General features: G+C 54.3%; 2 protein-coding genes across 2 annotated transcripts; one reads left to right on the top strand and one right to left on the bottom strand.

The window, feature by feature from the left end:
* Positions 1-16,995: 16,995 nt before the first annotated feature.
* On the top strand, positions 16,996-20,601 carry LGALS1 (galectin 1). Its single transcript, XM_072847522.1, has 4 exons — positions 16,996-17,139; positions 18,390-18,469; positions 19,824-19,995; positions 20,393-20,601. Exons 1-4 carry the CDS (start codon positions 17,131-17,133, stop codon positions 20,534-20,536), a joined length of 405 nt encoding a protein of 134 aa, XP_072703623.1. The 5' UTR covers positions 16,996-17,130; the 3' UTR covers positions 20,537-20,601.
* Positions 20,602-23,054: 2,453 nt separating this feature from the next.
* On the bottom strand, positions 23,055-24,293 carry LOC140644479 (urotensin-2 receptor-like). Its single transcript, XM_072847390.1, has one exon. It carries the CDS (start codon positions 24,291-24,293, stop codon positions 23,055-23,057), a length of 1,239 nt encoding a protein of 412 aa, XP_072703491.1.
* Positions 24,294-24,398: the final 105 nt, after the last annotated feature.

Below are 24,398 nucleotides of genomic sequence, written 5' to 3'. Positions count from 1 at the left end.
AATCAGGTTGCCCAAAGCCCTGTGCCAGCCTTTCTGCTCACCAGCCCTTGCTGAACCTCTAGCCTGGCTCCCACAGAAGCTGCACAGAAAGTGGTACCTGGTTAAAATCCAGGGGCAGGAACTGCTTCCTTCCCTGACCTGTTTCAAGTAACCTGGAACAACTCAGATGATACTGTTTTCTGTTTCCTCGCTCCGCTGTTGTACTACAGCTGCCTGTGTGCGATTTAAGTCATTTATCCCTGCAGCAGGGATGCCAGAGGAAACTGAGTCTTCATGGGCTGTAGATTAGAGACTTCCCATAGGACACTGTTGATTGTAGCCCTGGTAAGGTGTGCTTTCCTCACAAAACAGAGGTGTTCCTGACTTGGTGTCCTTCTCTGGCCTCATACATGGAGGTTGCTGATTCAGCTAACTTTGAGCAGAGCTCAGGAGCGGTGTGGAGCAGTGCCAGTCCCTATTTGTGCACTCACGAAATTTGGGGGTGGAGGTGTGAAGAATGGCAATATGCTCCCATTCAGCACTCTGGTACAACTAGGAGACCACGTGCCTGCCACAGCCTCGGTAACCTGGAGGCTGACACATCTCATGAGATTGGGTGGCTGTACTCCTCCAGTGGAGAGCATAGGCTGTGTTTAGGCTGAGCTTCCCAGTACTCACTGCCTTGCAATCCACCACAGTCTCATTAGTTGCCTTCCCTCAACCATTTCAGGGGTGAAAGGACCTGTGTCGTTGAGCAATCCCACACTGTGTTTGAATCCTGTTTGGCCACAAGCAACTCTGAATGCCCTTGAGCCAATGTTGCTGGAAATCTATCTGTTGGTGCAGGTTTTTGAGCTGCTTTCTTCTCAGTTATCTGTTTGGGCAGCCTGATGTTAAGGATGCTCAGAAGAGCTCTCTACAGAAATGGTCTTCCTCATCCCAAAGGTCACTTGTCACTTGCTGATGACCCGGTAGTAGCAGCACAGTCCTTCCTACTGGAGCACGCTTGTTCCTCAGGTCAATCCAGGGATGGAGGTGGCTGGTCATTGCAAGTAGCACATGGTCCTGGCTGGCACATCTGCTAAGTGGCAGGATCTGAGGCAGACCCCCTGGTGCTCCTTGCTGACGCAATACAAAACTCTGCCATTACTACTTTAGGTGTGTTGTAAGCTTCACAGAACAGCATCTCCAGCAATGGGACACAGCAGCAGGAAAATCTGTCTGATCCCTGTAGTGACTTAGGAAGAGATACAACTCCCTGGAAAAGGGATTCTGTGAGTTACCCTGGGACGACTTCTGGCAGCAAACCTCCAAGCTCAGCAACGTGGAGGCATCCTGTCCACTACCTATATTTCCTCCTCCTGCCCTGGCAATGTTCTGAAATGCAGAAGAGTAAGGCACCTGCAAAGGATCATCCTTATCTGCTCCTTGTCTCTTGAAAGTGGATGCTGTGTCAGGTGCAATAAGTAAATTACACATCTCTAATAAGTCATCTGTCTAGGGCTCTCATTCTCCCATCTCCTGGTCTGTTGTTCTCTAGGCTGAAAATAAATCTAGAAGTAGGAGGCTTCTGCCTTGTGTTCTCATTATGCTGGCTGGAGTGAATTGACACCAGATTTTTCTTCCATTTCATAATATTCACGTCAAATGTTCTCTTCCCTTTTCCCTTTCTATTGCCACTACCAGGGACTCCACTACCTGTCAGTTCCTTGTACAAACAGAGCGTGAGCTGTGCATCCCCGCCACCATCTGTCCCACCAAGACCAGTTGTTACCCTATCCTTTCACACACAGCCAGGTGATACCTAGAGGCCTCAGTGCTGGGCATGGTAAGAGGAAAAAATGCAACTGGATAGAAAGAAGTGCAGCTGAAATTGCTTTCCAGCAGACCTCACTTTCGCTGTTGCCTGAGCCTCCTGTCTGTCTGTCCCAGTAGAAGGGAAGGAGTGGGAGGTTCCATGTCAGAGTTGCTCCATAGATCTGCAAAACCAATGTAAGCTGGTGCTGCAAAAAACTCAGTTATTTTCACATCGGTCTGATGCTCAGCGACAGGAATGCTTTCACCACAAGAGAGGAGGCTGTGCCAGGCAGGGGCGAAGAGCTGAAGGCTGGAGAGCGGGATGGGATGGTCTGGGGTGTCATCCTGGCCGATGTGAGCTCACTCACAGAAATGTGGGTTGATAAGTGGCAGCTGTCTGGGAAAAGAGTGTGAAGTCCTGCCCCTTCACACATTCAAAACTTGCGTTCCTCTGAGTTGTTGAACAAGCCCCCTTCCCGAGAGCTGAAAAGCCGTATTTATAACCACAGACAATTTTGGCCATTCTTTGGGTGTCAGCTTCTTTCGCTGGCCGCTGTTGACACTGCAGGGCCCCTAACTACTGCTGGCACCGTGGGTGCAGCCAGCCACCCCGCGGCTGCAGCTCTCTGCTCCGGAGCTGTTTCTCATCACAGCTCATCTCCGCTTCCCCCCACAGCTCCAGTCAGCAGTAGCCCGGTCACGCAAGCGTCTCTGCTCAGGAGAGCCTGGTCGCTGGTGAGCAAAGGCTGTGTCCTGGAGAGCAAACAGCACACAATGTGGCTGACAGCCCTACAGTCTGCATCCAAGTCACGGCTCCCTTTTGTGCGAGCTTAATCAGCTCCTTCTGTGCTGGGCTGCACCGCGCTGTTGCTTGGCATCTTCTGTCACGCTTCCAGTTGCTCTTAGCAGGACCATGCCCTCCATCTATGCCCTATAGTTTCAATGCCATAGATGTATGTTTTCCAGCCTGCCTGCACATCATCCTCTCTTCAATAGCTGTCTTACACAGTTCTTCATCCTCCCTTGATGAACGCCAGACACCCTGCTTGCTGCTTTACTCGCTGCTTATTGGCTGCACCACCACAGGAATTGTATTTTCTATTTTCCAGGCCTGTAGCACATTTTTTTGCCTATCCAAGTCAAAGTGAAGGAGGACCTAATCTCTTCAGGCACTGCTGTAAAACCCTTAGCAGCAGTTTCAGGTGCCTAAGTCTCTATGAATCGGACTTGAAGTCTGGAGCAGCAGGACAGGGAAAAGGGCCAGACTAGCTCCTGCGAGCGATCTGCAACCCCTTCTGAGCGGTGCAGCAATCCCAAATCCAGGTGTGGTGCCCATTTCCAGACCCACGTGGAGGGCAGTTACTGATGCAGGCTGGGTGAGCAGCCAGATTTCACAGCACAGCCGGGCAGTGCCCCTTCTCCTCTGCAGCTACGCAGGCCTGGCCAGGCAGGGGGAAGGAGAGTGCCTGGGACTGTGGTTGCACGATGCTGGGAAGCTGCACGTACGCAGCCTTGCTGTTGTAATGGCAGCCCTCACCTTCAACACAGCTCATTCACTGGTGCCCAGCTGGTTTGCTCCCGAGGGATGATGTTTCAACATGAGGAGGCCACAGACGCTCAGCCGGAGGGGGCAGCCACCACGCCAGCGAGGCTGCCACCGCGGCGTGCCCAGCCAGCCCAGCCCCGGGAGAGCCAGGGCTGTGGTCAGATGGCCCGCAGGCACGGCCAGCAGCAAAGTTGGGCTTGGCATCCTGGTGCAATGCAGAGAGGGAGCTCTCTGGTCCTCTGCAGGCAGAGCTGAAACACACCGGCCGGGTGAAGGCATGCTGGGGAGCTGGGGCCTGTCGGTGCTTGTCCTGGTTGCAGACGGAGGAGGCCAGGGACCCAGTCCACCCAAAGCTGGTGTGGTGTTGAGATGCTACAAGCAGTGGGAGCCACCTTCGCAAGGTGCCGGGGAGAGGCAGGGCTTCTTCCAGGCATCCAGTTTTGCTGTGATAACAGCTGGTGTGCCAGCACTCTGCAAAACATTCACTCAAAACTGCTCTGGGAGTGATGGGGGGGACCCAGAGCTGAGGAGGGTGCTGTAGCTACTGAAAAGGAGTGATGGGTGTTGGCATGCCCTGAGCATCCTCCTCCCTCAGCTCGGTGGAGGCAGGAGCAGTGCAGTATGGTACATCCCCCAGGGACAAGATGCCTTGAGAGGTCTCAGGACCCCCATTCTCATCCCCAAGGCACCGCTTGCTCACCCGCCATCCTCTCTCCCTCTGGCCAGGCCAGCCCTGACTCTGCCTCTCGTGCCACACACCTAAGCCTGCGTTCCCATCAGCTCTGCTGGTGCTGCTGAGGCCTGGTCCATGGTTTTACAGCACTGGGTGATTCTCCTTAGTGGAATTCATGGTGCTCCCAGAAACGTGCGCACACAACCCAGAAGGCTGAAAGACATTGCATTAAAAAAGAAAGTAAGAAAGAAAAGCAGTGTATTTCACATTTCAGCCTCTTGGAGGGACCAAAGAGTATCTTGCGTTCAGAAACACCTCCAGAAAGTAGAAAAGAAAAAAAAGGTAAGCTTGGCTGTGAACCGTAGCACTTTTCCTGCTTTCTGCCTTCCCTTGGGATTCATCCTTGCCTGCCCACTGCAGGTGCCCGCACCCTGGCGTGATGCTGGGGCTCTGCGGGGCTGGGCTGAGACACCCTTCCCTGGGCCCTCAGGACAGGGACAGGCCCTGCACAGGGGTGTTATTTGCCTTGGGCAGACCTGTGCTGGGCCAAAAAAATGAAAAAGCAAACCTTTCTGAGCCATTCGCGAGTCTCCCCTGAAAACGGTGAGCACGTGCCCAGCAAACTGGACCACCCCATCTCCGGCAGCTCTCGTCCTTGTCCAGAGAGCCTGCCTTTCTCGGAAAGCATCCTGTTTCCCCACAGGGAGTATCACTCTGAGCCAGCAGCCACCCTCCTGCCTGCAAGAGGGATGGCTGGCTCATGGCATGGCCAGGCATCCTCACACACTTCTGCTTCTGGGAATAGCAGTGCAGAGCCCAGCGTCTTGGTTTCACTCTGAGGGGTAAAACCATCTGTCCCCCATCCGAGCTGAGATGCAGCCACGCACTGGGCACAGCCTGACCTTTCTGCAGTGGGAGAGCACTGGTTTTCCAAAGGGGAAATGGCAACTCGGCGGGGAGCGGGTCAGCATCCAGGACCAGTCCTCGAGAGCGTCCCCTGGGCAGCTGCAGCCCGCCAGCTTTGGTCAGTCGTGCTCCTCACTTAGGTTGCCTGCTTTCAAGAACGCTGGCTTTTTTGAGGCTGGCCTGTCCCAAACCACAACAACCCTGTGATCCCCAAGGGTGGGTACGTGTGTGGAGGGGTTAGGTTTCCTCTGGCAGGGCTGCCCCAGCTGGCCCAGTGCCCTGGGCTTTACCGCAGAGCTGTGTAGAGACACACTTTGGGACTATCCTTGCACGTCTAGGGGCTTATTATTAGGTTGGAAGGAGGAGGTCTTGGTTCTGGGGACAAGGTTTTACCCCCATTTCCATGGACCTTTTTCTCCAGGGCTGAATGGCATTTCCCTTCCTCCCCCATTCCTGCATCCCAAAGCATGGGGTGTGATGTCTTCTCAGCATTAGACATCGCTCTTTGGGGATATACAGTCTTTCTGCAAGTCATCTCCTTCACATGACAGCTAGCAGCTTTACAGGTGGAGTAGTCTTCATCCTAAATCCCTTTATGTGCCCAACGGGCCTGCGGAGCTATGGGAGCAGATGGTCGGAGACGCCTGACAGCTGCCCCTCCAGCATCCCACCACCCCATGCAGCTGGATCCAGCCTAACCAAGTGATTGCAGCGACCTGGCCTGCCTCTTCCCCCAGCCAAGTGTTTGGCAACCCTGAAGCCACCCATCCAGCCCCATTGCATTGAGTGAACCAGTCCTAGCACGGACCCTGACCTTGCTCAGGCCACAATACATGCAGGGCCCAGAAGGAACAGGTTGGCTGGTCCCAAAAGACAGAGTTGCTCCAAAGCAAGAAAGGCTGCTGTTGGTTCATCCCCTCTTGTGTCTTTGCAAATTCTTTAACAGCTTGCTGTACCTAAAGATCCTCTCAGTCCAGGCTCAGCTCACAGGGCTTCCCTGGCCGGTCTTGGGAACTTGAGGAGGTGTTTTTCAGGAAGCCTCAGCCTGATGGACATTGCACAGTGCAAGAAGAGATGAAGGTTGGTGTTCAGTGAGACCAGATCCCTGTAGCACAGCACCCTGCCCTGCCAGAGGGCTGCCCCAGACATCTAGGGATTAATATCATTAGTGTTGGGCTCTCTGGTTCTTTCTCTCTGATTCAGCCCAAGGGCTGTGCTTGGAGGGTCTGAGAAGCAAGGACGGACACACTGGCCTCGGTGGTGCTCCTTGGAGGGTCCTGCCTGGGCCCAGGGAGGTCAACCTGCTCCCTTGCCCTGAGGGGTCTCTGCAGGCAAGCAGTAATCCCGAGACAGAGGGACAGGGAACAGGTAGCCCAGGATATGTGGCTAGGTGGCCTGGTGCCAGGGTGGGGGGCTCAGGCCCATTGCCCAGCAAGAGATAGTGTTGGCAGTGGTGTGACAGGCTCCCAGCACAGCTGGAGAGCAGGAGGAGATGGGAGCACAGCAGCAGCAGAGGTCCTGCATGAGCCGCCATCTCCTCCCCGGCCCACTGGCTGCGTCACAAGGACGCTGCATGGCTCAGTCTACGTGGAGGTTGAGGCGAAGCTCAGTAGCAGGTGTTTTGGCCAGAGAGATTTCTGGGAGGTGCCAGGTGCCGTCTGTGGTTTCCCTGCCGTGCGTGGGGTTCGTGCAGGCTGGGGGAAGGAAGAGAGTGGATAGCGAAGAAGCGATGGAGGGTCTGAAGGAAGTCCAACTGAGACACCCTGAGAAACAAAGCAAGTAATAAAATCCCAGAGAACAACAGTGCTCCGCACCCAGCTGAGCCCACTCCTGGAGCTGCCAAAAAGGCATCCTTGGCTCAGAGGCAGGCAGTCGTAAACGCAGGTAGAGACTTCACAGGGAGGGAAGGTTTTACCTGTCGAGCAAGTTGCAGACTACCTTCGCCCACCAGCTGGGAGTGTTGAGCACCGTGTGGAGGCAAGGTGGGCAGTCCTCCCACAGCAGCCTCCAGCACAGCAGAAGGTGGAGGAGGAGGAGACGGGGAGCAGCAGCTCTGGTTTCTCTGTGGCATCCAAGCGGAGAGAGTGGCTGGGCCATTGGGAGAGGGGACCAGCCCCTTGAGAAGGTGGGGTGGGTGCCTGGGTCAAGTGGGGTAACCACTTATCGTTGGTGGGGAGCCAGCTAGGGAAGGCTGAGTGCCTTTGCAGTTTTTGGCAGCCTGGCCAGCAGGGTCCTTGTGTTTTTTGGCACCCTTCTTGGACTCAAACCTTCATGGCTGGAGAAGTGGTCCTGTCCACTGGTGGGGCTGGTCCCCCAGCTGCCCTGCCCCACCAGCCCCGATGGGTCCTTCTCCCACCGCCTCCCGCACTGCTCAATCCCAGTCATGGGCGCAGGTCTTCCTCGACTTGCTGAGCAGGTAAAACCTTCCCTGCCCATGAAGCCGAGCTCGCATCCCCCGGGCAGCTGAATAAAGCACCACATGGGGGAAGGCCCTGTTCTGCTCTCTGCTGTTTTTCCTTCCCTTTCCCCCAAATAAACAGGCCACCACAAAGAGAGAGAGACGTCTTTGTTTCCAAAGCGGGAAGGGCTGTCAGAATGGCATGTCTCCCTGCATCTCATTAGGGGTTAGATAAGTCCCCGGGCCACGTGGAGCCCTGTCACGCACCGCAAGTCCTTGCTGACAGTGCTATTGTTAAGAAGGGGTGCATTTGGGAGGGGCTGGGGCTTTTGCCCCCTGCTTGTTTCTCTCCAGGAAACTCACGGATGATGCCTGCTTGCCCAGGGAGACTTCCCTCCCTGACGGCTCTTCTCCTGAACAGACACCAGCTCGGCACTCGCCAAGGGGTGTGCAGGGAGGCCCCTGTTTCTGGACCTCTCCATGTGCCCCTGGGCTGGCAGGGCACCCCGCGGGGTGCCAAAACCGAGCTCAAAAGAAGTGGCCTTCTCTCGGGGCTGCCCAGCACCAAGCTCACGCCGCTCCAACCCAACATCTGCACCTAGCAGTGCCCCTTGGGTTGCTCCTTCCCAGGGAGTTCGCGGGTGGCAGAGCTGGTGAAACAAACCCAGGATGCTCATCCTGCCCTGGCTGGGGGATGCCTCGCCCAGAGCTTGGCTTAGGCCTGGGTCCTGCAAAGGGTCTGTCCCCCTCGGGGCGAGTTTACACAACAGCAGACCCTGTAGGGACATTGCTTTCCCTCTAAGGTTACCTCTTCATCATGGGCTTGACCTGGGGACTTCTCTCATCTCCCCATCTTCCCTTTGAATGGGAGGAGGTGCATTATATTACAGCTTGAACCTGCCTGACTAAATTTAGTCAGTGCAGAGGCCAAGAGAACCTCCGGGGGTTTCCCTGTTTGCTTTGGTGGGAATGGAAACGACACATCCCAGCTGTCGCCTGCTTCTGAAGCGAATGCCTGAGGGCCTGGAGGCTGGTACCTCTCAGATGTCCAGGGTTTTTGAAGCTAATCCACCCTGCACAAGAAAACTCTTAGACTTTAGGACTTAAGGCCGTGGACCTCCGTGGCAAGGGTGAACAGGCGTGAACAAGCCCTCCAGAGCCAGGGGCGCAGGGGACACCACGTGAACCATGTCTGTGTGATCTCTGAAACATTGTCACCAGCCCGGGGTCTGGGGTGGGAAGGGAAGTCAGGCAGGTTTAGTAACCCTGTTGGGTAACCATCATCAGTAGCTGGAGCCAAGGGGAAGTGATAAATGCCTCTCTGTACAGGAGGGAGATTTGCAGGGGTCCCACTTCTGCTCCTCGATGCTTCTGTCTTGTCATGCCCACAGGGATGTGCCCAGCGCCTTCCTCCATCCTCAGGCAGTGCCCTCTGCCCTTCCCTTCTGGGCTGCACTTCTGTGCAGCCATTTACTTTGCTTTTGCCAAGAGAGAATCTAAATGCATTAATGGCTTTCCCAGCTCTGGGGGAGTCTCAGGGATCAGCACCCTGGGGTGTAAAGGCTGAGCCTCCCACTGGTGCAAGGGCCCTTGGCCTCACGTTGTACCTGGTGAAGCTGCTGTGGGCTGAACAGACAGCACTGACCTGCCCCACGATGCATGCCCCACAGACTGGCTACCTACGGGGTACACAGGGTACACCCAAAAATACCCGGCTGGCTGATGGACTCTCCCTTACCTTCTATGCTGGGAGAGAAGAGCAGGCTTCATGCTTATGTGAGCCACCAAATCACTGGCACATGGGTGCTGCACGTGAATGTCCATCCCTTTTCCCACAGGCTCCTGCTGCGAAGAGGCTAAGCAGAAGCTGATACTGTGTCTAACCAACCCCTTGCCCCATCTGTGACCCTACTCCCTACCGAAATGTCTCTCAACCAGCAGCGCATGGGCCAACAATGCTTCATAAAATCCTCAAAGCTGTCCCACAGAAAAGCCCCCCGCCCGTGCACATGGCCAGGCAGTCAGTTGGCATGTCAAGATCTACCCCTCTGGCCAAAGTCAGGAGTTTGTCAGTGCTCAGCCTCAATGTCCATCATAATGAGAGCAAGACTATGACCCCATAGAACAATGCCATGTTGTTTACTTGGCTGGTAAAGTGCATCAGCACACTTCCCTCCTTTTTCCCAAGCCACCCAAGCTGGGATGTGAGCTGGTCATTGGCTTTCTTCCAGAAAAATGAGATGGTCCTTTGTTTGGGAAAGGCTGAGGAGCCCAACTCTGGAGCACAAGGTGGAAAAGAGGGAGAGTATGTCTGTGCTGCCAGTGCTGGGGGAGTGAGCTTGTGCTCCTGATGAAACGGCTTGTGTTACCACCCCGCCAGCTGCTGTTGTGAAGCTGCCCCAGCTCTGGATCTGGAGGAAGGAACTGAGGAGATCCCAAGTGTGGACCCTATCTTTTGCCATAAGGTGTGGACAGTTGACACCTGGACTGTGCTGAGCACCCAAGGCTGGCTCTTCCCGAGCACTGCAGGCAGGCAAAGCCCAGCTTTGGCATCGGTGGGGTGCTTCAGTGCCTGCTCTCTGCCCGGGGAGCAGAGCAAGCCGGAGAAGCCAGAGGTGAGGAAGAGCGAGCTCTTGTGTGGGACATGATGATGGATGGGTGTGCTTGCTGGCAGGGGTAGAGATGGCTCTGCAAAGGGCTTCCTCAGAGAGATCTGCTTGCAAAAACTCCCGAAAGAGCGATACAGCCTCACCACAGCAGTGATATGCATGTAACCCACCAGCCACAGAGGGTGCCAGGGCCCCCTTGCAAGGAGGTGGGAACCAACAGCGTTGCAGGGGATGACGCATCCCAGCGCTTCCCACTGCCTCCAAACCACGATAGCATCGGAGAGGAGCGCCCTGTGCTTTCTCTCCCCAAATAGTATGAGCCTTGGGGAAGGGAGGGTGCCAAGCCCTGCCAAAACACCCTCCCATTTCAGCAGCCGATCGTGGCAGATAACAGACAGCTTACTAGTGAGAGGGTAGTTGTTCCAGCTGGCTTAGGGTGGCAGGCAGCAGCTGCCTAACAGGGCTCAGTACTGCCTAACTGTTTGGGGCACCAAAGGAGGGATGGCACATGAAGCTGAAACCCCCAATGGAGTTTTGGGGGGGGTCCCCAGTCAAGAAGTGGAGGGGAGTCCCAGGCTGTGCTGGCTTTGGGGCCAGGAGGATGTGTCCCCGTCAGGAGCCTGTCTGCCCAAGGCAATCCTCTTTTCTGCAGCTCCTGCTGCCTGGCGGGGCCCCGTTGCCCCTCGGAAAGGCCAAGCTGGCCTTTTGCCTGCCTTGGCTTCAGCTCGGCTGTGATGATGCCTTGTGGTCCCATGTGCTTTGGAGGCTCTCCAAGCACGAGATGTGCCCCTAACACTGGCTCGCAGTCTGGCTGCAGACGAACGCGTTTGCCAAAGCAGATGCAATGGCCCGTGCAGGGTACATCTCAGTGAGAAAAACCTGATGTGCTCCGGCCTCCCTGCTGGCCTCACCTCCCAAGCAGCTCTGATGCCGTTTCTGCCGTGTGTGGAGACTATCACATCCTACACCCTAGGTACCACTTTGCATGTATGAAAAAAAGGGTGTTTTCAGGCTTCTTCATCATTCCTGCCAGTAAAGCCTATTCAAGACAACCCTTTTCTTCAGGATTATCATTCCAGGCTGGTTTTTACACACATCACTCGCTGAAAAATGGCATGTGGCTGAGTTTCGGTCTCAAGGGTGTTACAGAAGAATGTGCCTGTATTCCACAAACATACTTCTCATAAGCACTATTTCTTGGAACAGCTGAAACCAGCGCCTGGGTTGCTGTAACATGTTCAAACACGGCATCCACTTACAGTTTGCATATTAAGTACAGCAAATAAACCTCTGCCCAGCGTGTCTCAAAAGTCGCTTTAACAGACAACAGCCTGAGACAGGGAATATGCCTCAGCAGTAATTTCTAGTCTTGAAATAGGCTCAATAAATAGCAGGTTTCTAAGGCACTGCAAGGACACCAATTTGGGTATTACGGCAGTGCAGAGCCGGTGGTCACAATCAGTCGATAGCCTGCAGCTCTCCTGCTCTGGCACATCAATGCTGAAACACCTGACCCTACCGCGTAGAGCTGCATCTCCTTGCCTTTGAACTCCCAGCACTAACCAGCAGCCCAGGAATATTCCTTAGCGTCATATTTTAGCACAATATTCCCTTTCTCCCCTGCAGTGGTGGCACCAGGCTTATGTTGCAGGCCCTCTGGAAGTCATTAGCCAACATCCAGACAAGCGGTGGCAATGTTTTCCCCTCTATAGTCAGCATTTGCTGAGCTTGTAGCTCTGCTTTCGGAACATGTCATTTCTTAAGGGTTAGGTTTGAAGCCTTGCCTGCAGTGCCTGCACAGCCTGAACAACGCATGCTACACCCCAACTCATTTTCACTTCTACCTTTTCCTTTCTTTATATTTCTTCAACTTGACTTATTTAAAGAAAATTGGAAATTCACGCCACCGGTCTGAAGTTGATTTCCCATTTTCTTTAAATGAGAAAAATATTATCAGTTTCAAACTGCATGGCAGAGTTGTACAAGGTCCCTAATTGTACTTTGCCTACAGGAAAACTTAAGCCTTACTCCATTCACCTTGCAGCTCTCCCCGGTCTGTTGTCTCCCTCTGGCTCAGCAGCGATTCCTGGACCTGCTGCAAGGCTTTTCTTAACCTGCATTTGCAGCTCTTGGAAATCCTCTACGTGCAGCAACCACCTGGGCTGGGCTGCGTCATTGCGAGCAACGTCTCTGTGTCAAAACCAAGAACGTACTTTCCTAAAGCATCAGGCCGCCCCTCCTTGATTTGCCTTTGCTGTGCTGCCCTGGGCCAAGTGCCCTTAAACTGAAATGCAAATGGCCTGAAGCTTTCCCAACCAGTCACCGCCTGGCTGGGATTAAAGATCTGCTAACTCCACTGCTCCAGCCTCACAGTCAGGATCCTTCATGTCCAAGTTAATCAAAGGCTTGGTGCTTTCTTGCTGTGCTGTCAGTATTTCTAGCACCGTCAGGAGAGGAGTCCTCCTGCCTATCGCCCAGGCGGAGGAGCTAACCCAGATCAGTGGGTTAACTAGATCTCGCGTGCTAGAAGGGCACTCGAACAGCTTGGGCCAACCGTCTCTGCAGGCTGACACAGGCTGATCTGTGCTCCAGCCCGTGACCACGACACAGCACCTGGCTCCTTCCCTGCCCTCCTGGCCAGGGTGCTGTGCCCGTCCCGCAGCTGCAGGGATACCATCCCAGCTGACAGACCCGGAGCACTCCCTTCCCCGCTGTGCCCGGGGAGGTGAGATGGAGCCCAATGCGAGCAGCCGGAGGTGGAAGGGAGGAGGTGGGGAGCAAGGATTCAGGGAGCTCCCAGGATGCACTTTGAGGCGTCATTAGCGTGAGCAGGAGTCATTCCCGCTTCCCCAAGCTGTAATTTCAGGCTCATCCAGATAAATCACCTTGTCCAGGTACCCTTTGATAACATTTGCAGGATTATCTTCACCACTGAGGAACATATTTCCATACTGATTTAATGAAAGCAGAGATTCTGGAGTCAGCAGGAGCCAGAGCCTCATAGACGGCTCCTAATCCACGAAATTGGATGTGGTTGGAAATGTTTCAGCAGGCAAAGCTTGGGAGATCCTGCTGTGGCTCATTCCTGATGTGAGGCTCTGTGTCCGTGAGATAATAAATCTGAGTTTAGCGCACCTAATCCTGAATTTAAAATACCACAACCCACATAACACAAAGTGGCTGAACAGGTACAAAGACACTCTCCCAGTGGAAAGATGTTGCAAATCATTGAAGGAGTAATTGCAGCCAAAACAGGCTTTTGACAGCTGCAGAGCAACGTACACAGGTGGACTTTGGTCACGTAGTCCACGGGCTTTTCAGCCAGGCCCTTTCCCAGTCCTCCAAGGTCATGATTCGCAATGCCCTGTCTATCGCTGCATCCCTCACAAGCAGATTTGGGGGCAGATCTTCCGTCTTTTGCTTCAGACACTTGCCTGACTGGGCTTTTTCTCCAGCAGCTGCCAAACCACCTTGGTCAGAGCCACCCAACAGTTCAGCCCAGCAGCTCAACTCAACTGGACTCCAGCCCTCAGCACGCAGGACCAGACTGGGTATGCCGAGGCATACCAGTGCCTATCAGCTAGACCAGAAGGCAGGCTCTATATCAAAGCTACTCACAATGATGGAAGTCACCCTTAGCAATCATGTTTCCCTCTTCAACCTAAACTGATTTACAGCTTGGAGGTTGGGAGGGGTGGGGATGTCCACAAGGAAAGCTGGGAGCTCAAGAAACCATGCCATCTCAGCATGGAGAGATCAGCACGGGCTCTTTGTGTGTCAAGGTGAGTGCAGAAAGAAGGCTGAGGCCCTGGGAGAAGAGCTACAATGAAAATCACAGGCAGCCCTAGCCACAGATGGGGGTGTCTGGTCCCTTCTACAGGAATGGTGGGTCACAGCCAGCGCTGGGGGATGAGCTCAGGCCCCAAAGGCAGCAGCAGTTCTTTGAGGACTGTCTGGGATTACTCACCATACAAGGGCAATTTGCACTTTCCAAGGAGGAGTGAGCAGACAGGGACATTGTGCAAGGAAAGGCTAGCGAGAGGGCAGCGAGTCACTACCAGGAGCCAGGCTGTCTCTGAAGCACAGGCCACAGGGGAGGTGCCCAGGGTCAGGACCCGAGCGGGATGCCTAACCCCTAGCATAGGACATGCTTGGTGGGGTCTTTGCTATGATTTCTGGCCTTGCACACATGTACTGGCTGTGAATTTGGTCTGCCCATGCCATGGCAGCTGGTTCTGCTGGCCCCATCCTGTCCGGGACACACGATCTCATTTGGAGAATGCAAGTGCAGATGCAAATACCACCTGCCTCACCCTCATAACCAGAGATGAGGCACTGCTGAAGTAATATCCCACGGACATTATTTCCTTCTCCACACTTGCGGCTCCCTCTGGCCAAGAGTTTGGCATGGCCAACAGCATCCGGTCCACTTGCTCCCTTTGGCTTGGACAAAGAAGATCTTTTGCTTCCCAAGGTATGATGCAGATCAGTGACATCAGTACAAAGTAAGGATTTGCAATGTGATGTAGGAGAGCTCTCCTGGTGAGGAAGAGCCTGGCTGGAAAGGTGGAGGGGAAGAGCCCTATTCCACTGCTGAGTTCCCACACAGCGGGATAAGCCTGTGCCACCAAGGTCTGCTGTGATCTGTCCCCATATTCCTCATCTCCATCCTTTGCACATCAGATGGGCTGATAACCTGCTGGCACATTCCCTAGCTGGCTGACCTGCCACACACTGATAAGGAATGGGGTGATGAGAGGTGAGGATTGCCAGCTCTAACCAGCCTGGATTTGCCCGTCTCAACCCGCAGTGGCTCTTCCTACACCACATTGCTCCCGAAAATAGCAGGCAAGCACCTCTGCATCTTCAGTGTGGTGGAGCAGGTGTCAGTGTGGCTGGGGATACCATCCCTGTCTGGTGTGCCATCATAGTGAGCAGTGACCTTCCCTCCCCTGAATTCAGCCACACCTTGTGAGGATGCTGATCCTGGAGCTTTAGATTTTGTCACCTCATTATGGTGGCTCCAATCCAGAGGTAGGAAGGGAGACATGGCATTGTACTGATGGAGGTAACCCATGGTCTACAGGCAATGGGACACCCCATGGGCCCCTTGCCTGCAGTATTAGCCTGTCGTGCTAATGTCATTTAATTCAAGGCTCCTTGAAAGCCAGCAGAGAGACCTGGACTTCCAATAGACAAACATGGGCTGCCCGAGGTAGACTGAAGGCTGAAGGATTTCCTTGATGTGAATAGCCCTTCCAGTGACTCCTCTGGGATGGTATTCCCTCCCTCGTTATCACCTGTTATCCATGAGCTGGTCTCTAATCTTCTCAGCAGCATTTGGAGGAAGATCCCTGGACAGGTGTGACTCAAGGAGCTGGTGGCTGCTAAGGCTGGATTACAGTGCCCAGCTGCCAGAAAAGCTGCAGGAAACACAGAACCTATCCCTGACCTTTTAAATGGCATCGCCCATTTCCAGCTCTAAGTGAGCAAATATCTACACGTTTCCTTTCCCCATCCACCATTTCTTGCAAGGGAACAGTCCCTCCTAGTCCAACCCCTGCAACCTGCTAGACCATGGCTCCAGCAGCAGCTCATCTCCTTGGAGAGATGTTTGGGGTCCTTTGCAGAGGTCTGGTCTCACAAAATCCTGCAGTTGAAAGGAATTTATTTAATTACACACACATCCCGAGCAGAAGGAAGCTGGCTCTAGTTACTTTTTCTCCTGCTGGTATGGAGCACTCCTCCTCATCCTGCACCACAGGGAAGGGATCAGGCTCAAGGGCTGAACCCTGAGGCAGGTTTCCAGAGGGGGAAAGAGGGAGCGGGCATGTCAGAGCAGAGAAGCCCATTTTGGCCTTTACTCCAGCCCCTTTGTGTCGTGGGGTGATCAGCGACCTGGCCAAAGGCTGGAGCCTGGCCATGCCCTCCCCAGGTCCAGCAGGCAGGAGGGCCTCCCTGCTACCTCTGCTGGCATTGATGGCACCAACTGGAAACATCCAGGAGTGACAGCCTCTGGGGTTGTGCTTTACGGGGGTAAGAGGTATGGGGACTATCACGTCCTCAGGAGATGGGGAACTGATGGGCCTCATGGAAAGGGAAGAAGAAAGTGTTTCAGTGAGTTTCAGTTCTGGGCCTCTTAAGGAAATCACAGAGCGTCTTGTGATTTAGAGACAAATATGCAAGACAAGGAGAGCTTTAAGCCACAGGCTTGGCCCAGTGCCTGAATTTTTTCCCTCCTCCTTCAGTGTAATTACAGTTGAGCCATGTAGTAATTGGGTAACTTTTTCCAAAGGAATCCTTTTACCCGGCGTGAATCAAACTTGCCACAAAAAGAACACGGAGGCAGATAAAAAACATATAGATCCTATGGCTTATTGTGATAGAGAGTTCTGCCCCCATCCCCTTGTTCCTCAGCCCCCCAGGTGTGCCCAGGGTAGATGCAAGAGCCAGGCACTGAGCTTTCCTGGGTAATTCCTCCCCACCCCTCCAAGAGGCTTCCTCCTGGGTTGCTGTGCCTTACAGCCAAGATGAACTGCATGGTTCTGAGAGTGTCTAGGGCTTCTGCAGAATAAGGACTATTTTCCCTCCTCTGGTTCCTGTACCTACAAGAGCAGGTGGTAAGGGCTGGGTCAGCAGCTGGGCAGCCTTTGGGGTCAGCAAGGCTTGATAGTGCAGCTGGGCAACCCTGGATCCAGCTTCAGTCCTCTCCTCCTGGGGTTTCACCTGGACCACAAAGAGTTTCTGAGGTACTGTCTGTGCTCAGTGATATTTCTTCTGCTCCGGATTTAGGCAGAGATGAAGAGCCCAACCCTACTCCCAGACTCTTCCCGCCAAGTCTCAATCCATCTAACCATTTTCCATGTGGGATAAAAGCCTTGGATAGTAAAACACTCATTGTAAAACTATTTTCCATTGGCTTCACGGCCACACACAGCTGGATCTCCTCCTGGAGCGGCCGGCAGCCTGCTTGGAAGGGCCGGGTTTAGCATCCTGGAGCCTGGGTGAGGGTGGGAGGAGGCAGCTCTGCCCGACAGGCCCTCCCTCCCCCCAAAACCAACCCCTCCCACCCCTTCCTCGGCCTGATTGGCGGGTGGGGTGGAGAAGGGCTGGGACAACTCAGCTCTCCATCTATTTAAAGACAAGGGTGGGGCCACCACAGCAACTTGCTTGGGACTGTTGCACCTCGGCGGAGAGGAGCATTAGCCTGCAGAGCAGCACCATGTCTTGCGTGAGTGGGGAAAGGGATGGGGTGGCTGCGGGGGCAGCTTTGCTGGAGGTGGTGCTTCATGGAGGGGGACTGTGGGGAATGTGTTGGCTTGTCGTGAGGGTGCTTGGATTATCCTCCTCCATCTGCTCATCAGCCCCTGTGTCAGAGGGTCTGCTAGAGCTGGGTGCCTGCTGCTGGGGTGGATGGATCCCTGCTGCATCCATTACAGAGAGGTGGCTGCTATTTCTTGTGCTGGCAGGAGTGTGTTTGTTTTTTTTTTTTCCCCTGCAGGATCCTTTTGGGGAGGTATGTGGGGGGTCCTTGTGGGGTTGGCTCCCAAGCTGGGCTAACCTGTTTTACAGCAGCTCTGCTCTGGGGAAGCAGCTGCAGTAACGTTGGCTGCTCTCTGAGCATCTCTTCTGGGCAGCCTTGCTGGTTGCTTCCTGGCTGAAGTTTTCATGCGTCACTGAATCACTCTCTCTCCCTTTCTTGTAAGGAAATGTGCTATGCAGAAGTGTCCTTCTGTGAGTGTCAGGGACAGCCAGGGAGATGCTTGTGTCAGAAGAGTGACTGCACTTCTTTGATTAATTTATCTTTCATTAGACTGAGGATGATTAATCAGGGAGTGTCCCAAGTGCAGGCTTATTGAAGTGGGATGGGGGAAAGATTCTTAGTGGTTTTGGGGCCTTGCCTCTGGTGTGATAGAAAATGAGTATGTATGGGTTTACCAGGGTATTTTAGTTCTCCTAGAGAGAAGGTGGGGAAAGGTGTGTGCATGGAAGAGGAGAATGATCTTGCAGATGCTGAACATACAGGGGGAAAAAAAAACAAACCACCAAGCCCTTGGGAGCTGGGGAGCAAAGTGTCTGAGCCCCTGGACCCAGGCAAGGCTTGAAGTTCAAATCCAAGCCAGGGGAAGGGAGTGGAGGCTCCATTCCTGCACAGCCAAGCTTGTGTGGGATGATGCAAAGACCCACAAGGCACATGGCTGTGATGGGAGCTTGCAGGTACTTTATGCTTCACTGCTATGAAATACAGATATGTTGATGAGAAAGGGGGAGAAAGGTTGGGAAATCAGGCACATGTCCCGTGTGACTAGAGTAACTTCTCCGAGATGTCCCTGGTTCAATGCCCTAGGGGAAGGGAGCTTCCCTGTCTCTCCAGCAGTCCAAAGCAATGCACTGTCTTGCAAGGCAGCAGGAAGAGCTGCCAAGTCAGAGCAAGTGAGCCAGCAGGTACTGAGCTAACATCTCTGCCTCCATGTTCCCCAGGGACCAGTATGCACCAACTTGGGTCTTAAGCCTGGCCAGCGCCTCATTGTCAAGGGGAAAATTGCACCAAGTGCCAAGAGGTAAGTTGTGCTGTGCTGCCCAGGTGTGGCCAAGGCACCACACTGAGTTGTCTTCTGCTGGTGGGGAGCAGCAGGAATCCCTTGGGTGGGAGAGGAGCAACTTTGGAAGGGGTTAACACCAGCAGTGCTTCCCAGTGAGTCATTGCCTAATACACATTGCAGACACATGCTAGTGCCAAGGGGCTAAGCCAAAGCAGATGTGAAGCTCCAGCTGCATGCACTGGCAGTGACCACATCCTCTCTAGTGCAGTGTAAAGGAGAGGGAAGCTGTGTCTATACTGAGATTTGGGTTGAGGCCATCCCCACAGCCACATCCTCTCCCCTGCACAAAGATGGCCCAGGAGCAGGGACACCATTACAGTGCCTTGCTTCACTGGGCAGGAGGAGATTATAGCCCAAGCAACTGGGAGGTCTTGGATGCTCTGAGCCACAGCTCCAGCTAATGGTGCAAATGGAAAGGCTGCATGTTGCAGCGGGGGGTCTCGGGCCGTTGAAGTTTGCTTGCACCCTTGCACCAGTGGAGATGCCTGCCAGGTGCTAGGGGGATGGGTGGTTAGTGGGCAGGTGGGAGTAAGAAGAAATGTGCTCCTAACTCTGCAGGGATCAGGGTGCCTGGGGCCCCCAGGGAAGCCTCTGCAGCAGCCCCCAGCCCTTGTGCAGGTCTGTGGCTGGTGGGGCCTCTCAGTGGGTAAGGTGGAGCCTGTAGCTGCTGTACCAGCACTAGTGGTGTTCCAGGAAACATGTCCTAGCTCTTCCCAGTGCCTTTGAAGTTTGCTAGTGTCAGAGTGAAGCCTCCTGGGCTTTCTCTTGCCAAATAATATGCCTCCCCTCTTATCTGGGTAAGAGGCCTGGAGGCAAGGTGGACACTGGGCTAGGAAGCTGCTTCCTCCCACTGCCATTGCAGATGCTTTGGGATAGCTAATGACATGGTAATTATTTCGTCTGCCTGTGGGGTGGGGAGAAGGCAGTGGCTGTCAGGCAGGGTGCAGTACCAGCTAACTGTTTGGGGCTTAAAGGAAATCTGTGAAAAGCAACTGACTCCTTGGGAGCTGGTTTGGGTGCAGGGTAACTCCCTGTGCAGGGCCAAGTGCTGAACCTTTCTGTTGTTAAAAGCTTTGTGGAAACTAAGTGGTGTCTCTCCCAGGGATGGCACTGTGGGGCCCATCACCCCAGCAGAGGAGGGTACCCCTTACTGACACAGCACTATCTTTTTAGGGAAGCTATGCAGTTTAGCAAAGGGTTTCTCTTTGGTTACCCTCAGCTGGGCTTGAAGCAATAGACCCAGAGATGTTCATGGTAATGAGCAATATGCTACTGTGTTTGATTAAAACAGTATTGATGTCTTTCTCTGCAGCTTTGTGATGAATCTGGGGAAGGATGCTTCCAACCTCGGGCTTCACTTCAACCCCCGTTTTGATGCTCATGGTGATGTGAACACCATTGTGTGCAACTCAAAGAAGGTGGAAGAGTGGGGTGCAGAGCACAGGGAGACTGTCTTCCCTTTCCAGAAGGGGGGTGCAGCGGAGGTGAGGCCTGGGATGCACTCTCTGTACCCACCCTGGTGAAGGGAGGGTGTTAGACACAGGGCACCCAGCTGCAGGGGCTGTCTCAGGACTGTCTGTACAGGAGGTGGCTGGCTTCTCCTGCTTGGCCAGTGCCACCATCCAGGGCTCTGAGCAGTGATGGAGGGTGGGGATCAAATGTGCAAGCTCCAGCTAGCTCAAAGGGATGTTACTATTGAACTGAGCAGGGAACAGGCATCTCTTGGGAGACCAGAATAACACTCCTGCTATTGAAGAGCAGGTTATGCTGCTGAACGTATTCACCCTGCAAAGCAGAGGGTGGCACAGCAATGCAGTGGAAGGGAAAGGCTTGAGGGTATCTTGGTAGAAGCTTTCTTTGACTTTTCTATTTGTCTTGCAGATCACTTTCATCGTCAACCAAAATGACCTGACAGTCCACCTGCCAGGCCACCAGTTCACATTCCCTAACCGGCTTGGTATCTCTGTCTTTGACTACTTTGATACACAAGGGGACTTCACAGTCCAGTCCATCAGCTGGGAATAACTTCCTCTGACACCTCTGTCTCAAAGATACAGAAAAAGCAATCAATAAATAAAAGTTTTGGTCTACCTAGTCTCATCTAATCTGTTTCATACTGCAAGTCCGCATGGGTTGGTCACCTTGCTGGGTGGGGGGAGAAGGGTAGCCAACTTTGCTGGAGTACCATATGTGGGTAGCATTGTGCCAGCCTTGGCCCTTAAAGTCATGGATGGAGAGTGAGGGGCAAAAGCCTGGGAAAGCAGAAGGTGAAAAGCCCAAGGAGAGTCTCAGGAAGAAACATTGAGGCTGGAGAGGAGAGTGAAAGGGTTCCTTAGGCAAAGTCACCCACTCTTGAGGTCTAGACTAACACCTTTACCCTACCTGAGCAAAGTGGGTTGATGAAATCTGTATCTTCCTAAATGGGGCATCCCTGGGTGGCCTCAGACAGCCCTGAGTTGCTGTGCTAGGTAAACCTAGAGGGGCATAGAGTGAGGGGAAAGGCCTCAGTGGTGTTAAGTTTGGCCTGCACCCTGTAGAGGCTGGTCCTACTCAGATGCAGCTTTCCTGTGTTGTCTTGGTGCTGCTTGCTGCTGCATGGGGACAGCAGTAGAAAAGGATGCCTTGCTGGGTGTGGTGGAGCATGCAGTGGGCTCATCATCTAAGTCCTTTCTTCCAATAACTGCGGAAGCATGAATACTGTTGGGCCATAGCTTGTGTGGCACATGAGAGCTGCAACCTGCAGGGGATTGGTTTTATTCTGCCTTGTGTGCCTTGCCTGGCCCATCCAGAGCTGGGGTGTGAGATGCTAAGGATGTGTCTGCTATGCTTTTGTTACCCCTTCACTCCTATTAGCTCAAATGAGCCTGAGCACTTCTCAGTCTAATCTGAGGCCAGCCTCTGAGGACACTGAAGATGATGAGGTGTGTTTGCTGTTACAGCATAGTTCTCACTGGCCTGTGGGTTGTTACTCAAGCAGCTGCCTCAGGGGCTCTGCCAGCTGGCAGCAATGACTACTGGTGTTGGGCAGGCTGTGCCTAGTGGGCACAGGAAAGGTGGGAGCTGCCCTTTCCACAGTGCACAGCAGTTACCAGGTAGGCCTGGGATGGAAGGACCCAATGTTTGGGTCCTCACTTCCAGGCTTGGCCATGAGCAACACAAAGCACAAACAAACTGATGTCCTACAAGGACTCCCTTGCAGGCCTGGCCAGGCTGATTCCTCTCATTAAGCAGCTGCAGAGCAGCTGGAGCACAGGAACTTGCTCCTATGGCAGCAGCACCTCCTGTTCTTGCTCCATAATTCATGAGGCTCTGCCAGGTCCTGTGTCTCAGGTACCCATGAAGGGGGAGGCTTGGCTGCTAGGAACTGGGGGGCTGAGGAGGAAGAGAGAGGCAAGTCAGAGACAAGGGCTCAAGATGGGCTTTTGAGCTGGGAGGCAAGAACACTTAGGGTGTACAAGCAACCCGAGGCTTTGCAGATGGATCTCTCTTGAAGCCCTGTGTTGCCCAAAGCCAGTCTGCTCTGAATTATCACATCCTGCTCTTTAGGGCTACATCTATAATAGTAAATATGACATCTAACATTGCCACCCTGTGCATAGGCATGGCAGGGGGACAGCATAGCTTGGGGACTCTTCCCGTGGTGTGATATGGATGAGGCCATCCTTTCTGGACATGAGAAGAGAGTTTAGCTGTATGGAAGTGAGCCATGCTAGGCTAGATGGCCTCAAGGCAAGAGACCTGGCCCAGTTTATGCAGTGGTGTTGACACAGTTTGGCAGACTGGGGTACATTTGGTAGGCCGGAGAGCTGGGTATTTCCTCAACCACGGCAAGGACATCATGCTGGTGAGGGCCCCCTCCATGAGCTGTGATGATGGACATGTAGTGGAGCTCTCTCCTTGCAGCTTCCTCTGCTGGTCTGATCTTGAAAGCTGAGCAGATGTGCTGACCTCTCTGAGCTGTACTTCAGGGAAATCTCACAATGTCTCTTAACTGCACGTGGGAGTCTTTTTTTAGAAAGACTCTTCAAAGATATTTTTTTTTGTGGAGGGTGGGGGAAGATATCTGAGTGTGAGCTTTACCACAAGAGGATGAACCTTATTCAGGTCTCCTGCTAGCGTGGCTGTTTCTTGAAGTGAAGTGACTCACTGGTCCTGTGAAATCTGTGACTCACTGTTGTCCTAACTTTGTTGTGGCTCAGCCCGTTGCTAGTGAGGACGTGAGGGGTGGCAAGGGCTCCTTGGTGGTATAATTTAGGCATATCGAGGTTGACTGCTCCCTTCCACCCACTCCCCGGCCTTGCGCAAGGTGGAAGCCGGCATGTGAGGGCTGAAGGACCTGAGGATGGAGTCAGGATCCCCGAGACAAGCATCCTCCCCCTCGCTGAGGAGCGTGAGCAGCCTTGCAAAGGGGAAGGCATGAAGAGAAGGCACCGCAATGACAACGATGGAAGACACTGCACGCCAGCATGGAAGGTGATGCACTTTTATTTCTTAACTCAACCCCAGCCAAAGGCTGGGAGATGTTCCCAACCTGGGGTGCTGCTCACCCCTCGCTTTCCCCCACAGACCCTGATGACTCCCTGAAAGCCGGGGGGATGCCATGGCCTCCCAGTGAGCCCTCTGCGGCCTCCCGGGAGGGTGCCAGGGGCTGTGCCGTCCTCATCCCGCTGCAGCCGGGGCGCCGGCGGTAGCTGCTGGCGAGCAGGGTGTAGAGGAAGGGGTTTACACAGCTGTTACCGTAGGCCAGGCAGGTGACGCCGAAGTTGAGGTAGGCTTGGGCAGTGGGGCCAATGCCCAGCCCCTCACCCCGGTACAGCCCGGCCAGCTGCCAGGCCCAGAAGGGGAGGAAGCAGGCCCAGTAGGCCACCACGATGGTGGAGATCCTGGAGAAGAGCCGCCGGGCAGGGGCCCGGCCAGCCGCTGGCAGCCCTGGGCCCCAGGCGGAGGACCGGTATGCCCGGACCAGGCGGGCGTAGACGACGCCCAGCACCATGCCGGGCACCAGGACGCTGGTGGCAAAGAGCACCGTCAGGTAGAGCCGGAAGGCCACCGGAGTCCAGGTGGGGACGCAGATGCGCTTGTGGGGGCCGTCCCCCTCCCGCAGCTGGGTCATCGCCATCATGGGGGCTGTAAGCAGGAGCGAGAGGAGCCAGAGGACGGCGCTGGCCAGCTTGCGGTAAGTGTTGCCAGCCTGCCTGGCCCGCAGCGGCCTGGCCACTGCCCAGTACCTCTCCAGGCTCATGGCGGTCAGGAGGAAGATGCTGGCATGCATGGTGAGGAGGTCCAGACCGAGCAAAAGCCTGCAGCCCACGTCTCCGAAGAACCAGTCATGGGCGAAGTAGGTGCAGACCACAAAGGGGATGGTGGAGAGGTACAGGAGGTCAGCCAGGGCGAGATTGATCACATAGACCCCCAAGGAGCCCGCTGAGCGGCCCGCCACCCTGCCAGAGGCCACCACCACCGTGTAGATGTTCCCCGCCATCCCAGTGAGGCACATGACCAGCAGCACTGCACCCAGTGGCCCCGTGACCGGGCTGTCCCCTCCCAGGACACTACTGCCATCACCCCTGCCGCTGCTTTCCTCCAAGAAGCTGCCACCCTCGGGATCCTCTCCAGGTCTTGTGCTGATGGGGGAAGGATCACAAGACATCTTTGGGTAGGGCAAGCAAGAGCAAGTCAGGCTGTCAGAGACCTGTTCCTTCCCTCTGCCTTCACCCCTTGCTGTATGGGACACGTCTAGCCTTAACACGAGAGGGAAGAATGGTGAGAGTTCAGCAGACATAGGGTACTCCAGAGAAGTCTATTCCTCACCTCCAGCCACCCAGTCCATTTTGCTGATCTTGTCCATCGCAAGGTCCGTCCGGTAGTTTTCCTTAACCACCAAAGG

The sequence above is a fragment of the Ciconia boyciana genome, chromosome 1 (assembly GCF_034638445.1).
Source record: "Ciconia boyciana chromosome 1, ASM3463844v1, whole genome shotgun sequence".
In the NCBI taxonomy this organism is placed as follows: domain Eukaryota; kingdom Metazoa; phylum Chordata; class Aves; order Ciconiiformes; family Ciconiidae; genus Ciconia; species Ciconia boyciana.
Note: the sequence above shows the minus strand (reverse complement) of the source record. Positions and strands in the feature narration are given on the sequence as shown.

Coding starts and splice junctions, on each gene's coding strand:
- LOC140644479 (XM_072847390.1), bottom strand. CDS start 24,293: ATGTCTGCTGAACTCTCACCATTCTTCCCTCTCGTGTTAAGGCTAGAC.
- LGALS1 (XM_072847522.1), top strand. Junction 18,470..19,823: donor ATTGCACCAAGTGCCAAGAG/GTAAGTTGTGCT, acceptor CTTTCTCTGCAG/CTTTGTGATGAATCTGGGGA. Junction 19,996..20,392: donor AGAAGGGGGGTGCAGCGGAG/GTGAGGCCTGGG, acceptor TTTGTCTTGCAG/ATCACTTTCATCGTCAACCA.